The 10,000-nt window shown below is 47.1% G+C and overlaps 1 protein-coding gene across 1 annotated transcript in view; it reads right to left on the bottom strand.

Annotated features, from left to right (window-relative positions):
* Positions 1–5,009: 5,009 nt before the first annotated feature.
* The window catches only part of LOC310820006 (C-type lectin domain family 18 member A-like), a gene marked incomplete at both ends in the record, with an annotated part of 13,792 nt that continues 8,801 nt past the window's right edge, over positions 5,010–10,000 (bottom strand). The window contains 6 exons of the mRNA XM_083691468.1: positions 5,010–5,047; positions 7,642–7,733; positions 8,354–8,450; positions 8,646–8,775; positions 9,305–9,411; positions 9,758–9,850. Coding sequence (XP_083547594.1) covers positions 5,010–5,047; positions 7,642–7,733; positions 8,354–8,450; positions 8,646–8,775; positions 9,305–9,411; positions 9,758–9,850 — 557 coding nt within the window. The remainder of the gene's footprint in view (positions 5,048–7,641; positions 7,734–8,353; positions 8,451–8,645; positions 8,776–9,304; positions 9,412–9,757; positions 9,851–10,000) is intronic.

The raw sequence follows: 10,000 nt of genomic DNA, 5'->3' as shown, positions 1-10,000 counted from the left end.
ATCCTCCCTTTCTACTCCCTCCTCCCCTCCCTCCCTCCCGCCCTCCCTCTCCTCTCAGATAAATGGTTCTAATCAGCGGTAGGAAGAGCTGCATTAGCGTCTCCCTCATGTCTGAGGCGAGCCCCGTCTCCGCTCCTCGCCATCTGACGAATCAGCGAATAACACACACGCATGCACGCGCACACGCGCACACGCACACACGCACATTCCTGCAGTAATTTAGACCACATTTAATACAAGTTTAATTTTAATACAATTTCATACACTCGTTAAGGCTGCTCAATGTTCACGCAATGAAGCCATGGAAGTGTTGATTGGGTTAAAGTGTTGATTGGGTTGAAGTGTTGATTGGGTTGAAGTACACAGCAGGTCAAGGGGCTGACGCCAGAGGGTGATGGACAACCTGTCAACCTGTCAACCTGTCATCACATTGACCCCACGTTGTGACCTTTTCCGGAAACCCCCCCCCCATCTATGCCCTTACATAAGTCTGTACACGTCCCTGCATTGACGAGTAGGTCAACCACAAAATGGAGAATAGTAAAGGTGCTGTACCCCCCCCCCCCCCCTCCACCACCCCCCTCTCCCCTTTCAGACCTAGCGGAAGTGGGTGGCTGTTCGGTCCTTTTCTCCGAGTTTCGTGGTGAGAAGAGGAGGCTATCGAAGTGAAGCCTGGGCCATTCTCTTCCTGAACAACGCTGCTTTCTCATTAACTCTTATCAAAGTTCATCTGGCATCCCAATGCAATGTGCTGCTGAGCGCTCTCCGAGCAATAAAGAGAGAAAGACAGAGACAAAAGAAGGCGAGAGAGAGAGACCATGTGCCCATAATGTAGATAGAGGAGGTAGAGATATTTGGTTTAATGATGTGGGAACCGCACCATATTCACTCTCTCCCTCTGAATAGATTCAGTTATTGGTTTCAGCTAATATTAGGCTCCCGTTCATATTGAACAGTGTTGTCTGATAAGTCAGTTTCCCCATAACCCTATAATTGGCTTTGTGTGTATGGATTTTGAGAGCTGCAAAAATAAATGTGAAAAGAATTAATACCTTGGAGGAGAAAAAAAATAAAATTGAGCCGGGTTTTTCTCTGAGAAAGAGGCACCATGCTATTTATTCTCCGAAGAGAAAACGTCAATGCGCATCTCTGTCACACACCTCAGGAGGAAAGAAGATGGAGGAGGTTTAACAATTCTCCCTGAGCCCGTAATAGCACAGCTGTGGTCCTGGAGAGCTGCAGCCTACAGGGTCTACTTCTAGCCCTTCATTGGTCAATTAAAGCAGAGTGGAGTCACCTGGTGTTTCAGCGCTAATGAGTTCTGTTCCTGAGAGGAGGTTTGAATACGAGCAGACATTGAAGCCCTCAAAGACCACAGAGACGTCTCTATAGGGCCGCATTTACTTAACTACCCCATAGACTTGCCATCAGACATCCCCCTCTCCTCCGCCCCCTCTCTCTCTCTCTCTCCCTCCATCTCTCCCTTCCCCTCCCCTCCCATGTTGCAGGTGTAGGCATTTGAGCCCTCATTACCATTGAGATGTAAAGAGGTCTAATTGACTACTGATTGCACCCTTCAGTGGCTCTGCTTTGACATGCTTATACAGAGAGAGAGAGAGAGAGAGAGGGGGGGGGGTTAGGATGGAGAGATGGAGGGAGAGTGAGAGAGAAAGAAAGGGCGGGGGTGGGGGTCAGGATGGAGAGCGAGTAGGAGAGAAGGAAAGAGCCTTTCGAAAAAGACGGAATTAGAAGAAGAGAAAGTGATATAGGGAGAGCGGACAAAGAGAGGGAGAGAGAGAGAAAGAGAAAGGGAAAAAAAGAGAGACAAACACCTCTGGAATAAATGAGGCGTTGCGGAGGAGTGGTTGAGTCTGAGAGGGAGCCCAGTTATCTCTGCGCTCTGAGTAATTGGCTCTATTGTTGTGGGTGATTATCAGCTGCTGGTTAAACCAAACTCATCTGGGCTCTCTCTCCCCTCCCCAGTGAAAGGCCTCTCATATATCTCCTCCCTACGGTACACTTTTACCAAGGTACTCCATTCTTCTGTGAAAGAGCGAGGCGGCGTCACTGGTTTTACCACCCCTGTCATCCTCCATCGAGATTTCCCGGGCGCTGCTCGCTTGCAGATAAACGCCGGTGGAAATCAGAGGAGACTGTCTGATCCCATAAACATGACAGAAGCGTTTAATCATGATGGATAGCGTCTGTGTGAGTATCTGTGTATAGCGCTCAGGCATATCTCCGCTGCATTACCGATGTCCCCAAACTCAAATATTTAGACATGTTCAAATCAATAACTCATGTTTATGAGTCGTGGTGTGGTGCTGAATAATATTCACCAATAGAGTTATTGGAGAGTGTATAATATATAATATATGGATTGCTGAGGTTTGAAAGTAACTGCACTTCAGGGATGCATTTTTTTGTAACAGGGAGAAAGCGTGTCTGAGTGTTTCCTTTTAAGAGGGTGTGTATTCATAAGTGTGTGTGTATTCCTGAATGTGTGTGTGTGGGTGTGGGTGTGTGCGCTTGCACGTGTGTGGGTGTGTGTGTGTGTGTGTGTGTGGGTATGTGTGTGTGGCTATGTGTGTGTGTGTGTGTGTGTGTGTGTGTGTGTGTGTGTGTGTGTGCACATTTGCACGTGTATGGGTGTATGTATGTGTGTACACGTGTGTTGAGTAAAAGCGCTGGGTCATTTTTGCTGCCCGCCCCCCCGCTCCCTCTTTAATTGGCTGCTGGCCCCTCGGCCTTGCCTGAATGGAGAGTCATTTGGGGACTTTCACTCTCACACAGGATAGTAATTGTCATCCTCCTTCCGCTCTCCGCCGCAGGAGAAATTGCATTCCTGTTTCCATACAATGGTAGGTCCATGCCGGACGGGGGCAGGAATATCACTGTCATTACCATGACAATGGAAGCTAATTCCACTGGCACTGCCTCCATTCTGAGCCCTTCTACGGCGCCAGCTTATCAGGGGGCACCATGAGACCGGGCAGCTACGTCAACACTGCGTCTGGCCTACAGGCACAGACACAGACACACACACAGACACAGACACACAGAGACACAGAGACACACACACACACACACACACACACACACACACACACACACACACACAGACACACACACACACACACACACAGACACACACACACACAGACACACACACACACACACACACACACACACACACACACACACACACACACAGCTCCCTCACTCTCTCTCTCTTACACAGATACACACAGAGTATGCAGAAATATTCATCAGACCCAGAACATTCAATGACAGTATGTAAGTTGTAGCAAGTAGGTTCTGTCCTAGCTTATCTCTCAGACAGAGAGACATCAGTATCTGCACATTCCTCTCTCTGCACCAGCAGCAATCAATACTCAGCTCCCAGGCCTTCCAGCACCAACAGTCATATTTTCCATGCAGCGCACAACAACAGCATTGACGAAGATCTAGGTCAGAATACATCATCTTATTCATGATGTTTTATAATAATCTTTGCTGTTAAACGGGATATTCTAAGGGATGCTTTTTCTTTACCCTACCATTTATTCAAAAGCGATAACTATTTCTATGGTATTTGCCCGGGGTGTTAAGACAACCGATGCCCATAAAAGGGAAAACATCTTCAGTGGCGTAGAGACACATATGTAGTCGGAAACGTTTGATTGACAGTTGGGATACAGACAAGAGCTTTGTGCAGTATTAACAACTGTGATTGATGCAAGTACATTATGCATACATGCAGGCATAAACGCGTGAGCGCACACACACACACACACACACACACACACTTTTCTAGCTTGTCTCCTTTCTCTACCGCCCACCTGTTTAACCCTGTGACCTCCTCACAGCTTTCTTCATTTGCATGATTCCACTGCAGTGCTGCAGGTTGGTCTAATCCCCCTCTCTGCAGCCCCACTCCTCCCTCATCCCTCATCCCTCCTTCCTCCCCCTCTCCTCCTCCTCTCCCTGTACGTCTGCCAGCCAGCTGAACACACTCATCCTCCGTCCGTAGAGAGCGCTGGACACTGTCTGTGCTGTCACCCTGAAAGACCTCAGCGCTGGTCCCCAGCATAAACACTGTGTTTGTTTCCACAAACTAGTCTATGAAGACAAACATATAAACACACACACACACACACACACCCACACAGACAATCACAAACAGACAAACACCACACCCACACAGACACTCACAAACAGACAAACACCACACACCCACACACAGACACACACACACGCACACAGACACTCACAAACAGACAAACACCACACCCACACCCACACACAGACAGACAGACACACACACACACACACACACACACAAACAAACAAACACCACACACACCACTCATGCTGGAGATACAACAGAAATAGAGATGTGCAAATGTGTGAACCATCTTTAATCCAGCTACTGTTCATACGGTGTGTTTCAATCTTTTTGAAAGCAAAAACAGTCGTGGCCATGGTACTGTACACTCAGTGCATTGAGGAGAATTGAGACAACGATACAGAGAATGCAGCGGGACATTACAGTACATGAAAGGCAATTATCCAAAACAAATGCAGCTAAAGCTGGGTACAGAAAAAACGTTCAAAATGCAAACAATAGCATAACAACAAAACCATATGTTGCTGTCATGGACCATCTAGAGTGGAGCTCAACCCCTATTTCAGATTGTACATTCCCCCATTGTGTGCTTGTGGCTGGCGCAGACAGGCTCATTGCATTGTAGAGTCTAAGTAAAGCGGAGGGTAGGTCAGTGAAAAGGTTGGTTTCAGACGTCTACATCAATACGGCCGCCAAGTCTCACTGCATAATAAACAGGGTGGACGGGACCGTTTGATTTAGGGGAGCATCTGTGGAACTGTAGAGAATAGAAGTATTTTCCCCGTTTTTTTTGCCGTAGACATGCGCCCAGCCAAGCCCTGGCCAGCGGCCCCTCTCTCCAAGCCCTGCAACTATGTGCTCTTCTGGCCTCAGGTGTAGATCACCGACCAACCTCCCACAGGGCAATGTGCTCTGGAGCTGTGGACACACACACACACACACACACACACACACACACACACACACACACACACACACACACACACAATTCAATACCACGTAGAGAGCCATAGGAGTAATAGAGACAGATAGAGCTGAGCTTGAGGAAATAAATTGTGTGGTTTGTATCACAAATCCTCAGTAATCCTCGCGCTCCATTCAGACGTGACTGTGCAGAGGACATTAATATTCTACAACACAGCGGAGGAGTCTAGGAGTGTAGAAGCTTCCACACACACACTCTTACACACAGTCTTATACATGCATGCATACACTCACATCCACCAGACTTACTGACAAACACAAACACACACACACACACACACACACACACACACACACACACACACACACACACACACACACATACACACACACACACACACACACGCACACACACACAAATAAATACAAGAAAATACAAGCACGCTCGAACACACACAAACACAACACACAGATCTGGAGATCACTTATCAGGCCTGGTTTTTGATTAAAAAAAAAAGAAAAAAGAGAGAACAATCTCTAAGCCCCCCTAAACCTACATACACACACTCATCTGGTGTATCTGTGTAGACCCCTCAGGCTCTGTGCTTTCCACTTATCATTTTATTGCCAATTAACAGAGCACATCAATGCAGCTTTGCAATTATACCTGCAGGGTCGGGGTGTCGGGGGCTGTGTGGAGGAGAGCTATTAATCACCGTCACATCCATTCATTTCACTCCGTGTTGCTCCATTGAATCTTTTGTTTTATTTAGAGTGCTTGGTGTCGACGGGGGGGGAGGGGGAGGTGGACGTGTGAAACATGGTCCCCACTGGTTCACATGTGTTTTTACATGTGTCCTGTTGCCAACATTATCGCTCCCTGTTGACCCTGCTCATTCAACCTGTACCTGCTCTGGCCTTAGATTGACCTACTCTACCCTACTCTAACCTACTGTGGCCTACTCTAAACTACTCTAACCTACTGTGGCCTACTCCAAACTACTCTAACCTACTCTAAACTACTCTAAACTACTCTAAACTACTCTAACCTACTCTGACCTACTCTGACCTACTCTAACCTACTCTACCCTACTCTACCCTACTCTAACCTTCTCTACCCTACTCTACCCTACTCTAACCTACTCTACCCTACTCTACCCTACTCTAACCTACTCTACCCTACTCTGGCTTTACTCTACCCTACTCTACCCTACTCTACCCTACTCTACCCTACTCTAACCTACTCTACCCTACTCTGGCTTTACTCTTACATACTCTGGCTTTACTCTTACATACTCGCAGGCCTTACCCTGGCCTGCTCCGGCCTTACCCTGGCCTGCTCCGGCCTTACTCTGGCCTGCTTTGGCCTACTCTGGTCTTACCCTAACTTACCTATGGGTCTAACTGACCGATTCTCCTCCTCTACTGACCCGTCTCTTCAAAATACTCATCTCTCTAAGGCGAGAGCACTGATCGTTTTCCATCAATCGACACCAAGAGATTAAGAGCTCTTAAGCAGTTAAGATGTCACCCTAGCAACACTGACTGCATTACAACCGCCCTGGCTGATCAATATAAGATTGCAGACCCTGCCACCTGCACAGACACACACACACACAACCAAACAAAACACTGCCCCCCATTCCAATCACACTGATGGATTAAAGAGAAGCCAAGTTTGTGTGTGTGTGTGTGTGTGTGTGTGTGTGTGTGTGTGTGTGTGTGTACATGTACACATGTGTGTGTGTGTGTGTGTGAATGTGTGTGTGTACGCGTGTATGTGTGTGTGTATGGTGTATGGTGTATGGTGTATGTGTGTGCGCGCATGTCTTTGTGTCTGTGTGTGTGTGTGTGCGTGCGTATGTGCATGCGTGTGTGTGCGTGCGTACTTAAACACTACGTGCCGTCACAGGAGCTGACGCATATCGATCCCTAAAAGGCTCTTTATGGGGAGTGCTGAGTGCCATTGATTCCAGTTGAGTGTGTGATTAAAATGTGTGGGCCGTGTCCCACAAACTCTCCCTCATAAAGGCAGACAGTAAACACTGGTACTGTTGGGCTCCGCTGCTTTATGAGGGTTCTGATTTTGTTGTGTATTGAACCGCCATTTTAGGGTTAGCGGTGGAGAGAAAGAGGCCCAGATGTTCCGGGGTCTCTCACAAGCTTTTAATGAGCTGTTGTCACTTTTTTATTTTTTTGGAATATGTTGCCATGGTGACATCCAGCAGGTGTTTACAATGACTGTCAGGTGAATCGAGACATTACCGAGAGGAAATGGGGTGTGCTTTGAATTCCGTGATCTTTGAACCAATCAAATAATGAATAGTTTTAATGACGGTATCTGGACCAAGATTGCGACACCCTGATGGTAGAAGTGTTTCAAAGAGAGGAGTTATCCATGACAACTAAGGTGCATGCCTACTTCTAGAATATCTCTCTGTCCCCCATCTCTTTCTCTCTCTTTCTCCTTCCATCTCCCTCTGCCTCCCCCTCCCTCCATCTCTCCCTCACTGCCTCCATCTCTCTCTCCGTCCCCGTCCACATAGAGTGGAGGTAGAGCCCAATGAGGTATACAGGTAGAGGCTCACCATACTGACAGATGTACCGGTTGCGTGTTTTACAACGTTGGTCGTTCCAGTTGAAGGCACTTGATGCTTGCAGCTCCACACAGTTGCCAAACCTGCAGAGAGAGAGAGAGAGAGAGAGAGAGAGAGAGAGAGAGAGAGAGAGAGAGAGAGAGAGAGAGAGAGAGACACACACACACACACACACACAGAAAGAGTGAGAAAGAGAGAGACAGAGAGAGTGAGAAAGAGAGACACAGAAAGAGTGAGAAAGAGAGAGACACAGAGAGTGAGAAAGAGAGAGAGAGAGAGAGCGAGAGAGAGAGAAAGAGAGAGAAAGAGAAGACAGGGAGACACCTGGTGGTTAGGCTGGGTAATGACAGATCAGCCTTCAAACAGTTTTATCAAAGGGAAAGTCATCGGATTAAATAATGACTATGATGAACAGTATAGAATTTCAGTGACAGTATGAATACAGTCATTCCATAGAGAAAAGAGGAATTCCATTCCCAGTGCCTCACTTGTGTCAATCACCCCCTACTCATATACCCACTTCATCTTGAAAAATAATCCACAAAAATACGGAAAGTTTTTGAACCTTTTTTGAAAAGGAGATGAGAGGCAGGAGTTTAGACCATACTGTGATGGCACAGCATCGTAAAACCACTGTCCCCCCTCCCCCCTCCCTCTCTCTCTCTCTCTCTCTGCTCTCCCTCTCTCTCTCTCTCTCTCTCACCCCTGGTTGTCAGGCTGTCCGAAGGCGAAGCTGCTGAACATGGAGATCTCTCCTGTATCCCAGCGGAAGGAATCCTTCATAGGTTTGTACGTCAGACCTGGGGACCACAAACTCTGTTACATACTGTCATTATATTTGTGGTATTTCTTCAAAAAATGAAAAATGAATTATCGCCAAGTGTTACAGAAAACATTACAGCCCGTAATACTAGACACTACAACAACCATTATGGCATCTAGTGAGGGAAGACATCTTCAGAGGAACCAGACGGTACAGGGCAGGAACACCTTACCGATCCAGAAGTTACGTGTCTCAAAGTCGTGGTCAGTGACCTCGTTGCTGGTCTCCAGCTGACTGAGGTAAAATGCCAGGATGTCCTGAACCTTCTGGTTGTGGATCTGAGCCAGAATCCCCCCTCGCTCCTGGGGGTCCAAACACACACCAGACCCTGTGTTCATACGCTGGTAAGGTGGTCACACTCAAAGAATACCATGACCACGAAAACTATCTGGAGACAAACACAGCAAGCTTGTATTGAAAGTAAACTAGAAACTAGTAAATATAACAATTTTAGCTTGATTGCTGAGTGTGATAAAACAGTTGTATTGGATTCATACGCTGATATAGCTGAAAAAACCCTAACCCTAAATTCTAACCTACGCAGTTTTTCACATTGTTGCCGTTCTGGAATGATAGGGAAAGCGAAATAATGAAGAATATTCAATTACATGATGGTTTTTCCAGCCGAATAGGACCACTTTCATGTCAATGTTGCATCGTCTCTAGTGACGTCCCACTTTACCAGACAGTGATACAGTACACACACCCTCAGTACTCTGTTTTATCTGCCAGGTTTAAATCCTCTCTATCTCTCTTCAAAATAATGATTTATCCTCTCAGCCTCTCTCTCTCTTTCACACTCACTCACAAACACACACCCCTGACCCTCACCTGGCAGTGGCTCTTGGCAGTGTAGTAGGTGTCAGCCTCTGGGGACACCATGAAGCACTCGCCGTCTATCCTCACATCGCAGCTGTGGAAGGGAAACTGCAGCTTCTCTACAGACACACACAGCAGGCCTCAAGCACATGGAGACAGCAGGGATAACAGCAATGACCCCTCATTCTGGCTCAAACCCACTGAGCAGGCTGGAGTCCATTCTGGCTCAAAGTCACAGTAAACACTGAAATACATTTGGCTCAAACACACAGTAAACAGTGGAATCCATACTGGCTCAAACTAACTGATTAAAATGCTACTTCAGTCTGAATAAATCTCCAAACAGCCCATTCTGGCTTGAAACGAGCAATTCAAGGAATGCATTCTCTGGCACAAACAGACATGGCACACTCCCCTCCCCACAATCACACACACATACAAGTCCAAATACGTACATAAACTCACCTGCACACTCTGCTCCTCCGTAGCCAACCTCACACTGACAGGAGCACTCCTCCTCTTTGTAGCGGCCGCGCACACACTGCACACTGCAACGCACTGAAACACACACATACATCAACACACACACACACACACACACACACACACACACACACACACACACACACACACAGACACACACACACACAGACACATACCATGAAGCACTGATAGACCTATAGAGCACACACACACACACACACACAC

Source organism: Argentina silus (assembly GCF_951799395.1).
Source record: "Argentina silus genome assembly, chromosome: 19".
NCBI classification, from domain to species: Eukaryota; Metazoa; Chordata; class Actinopteri; order Argentiniformes; family Argentinidae; genus Argentina; species Argentina silus.
This window is presented reverse-complemented; position numbering and strand designations above follow the sequence as displayed.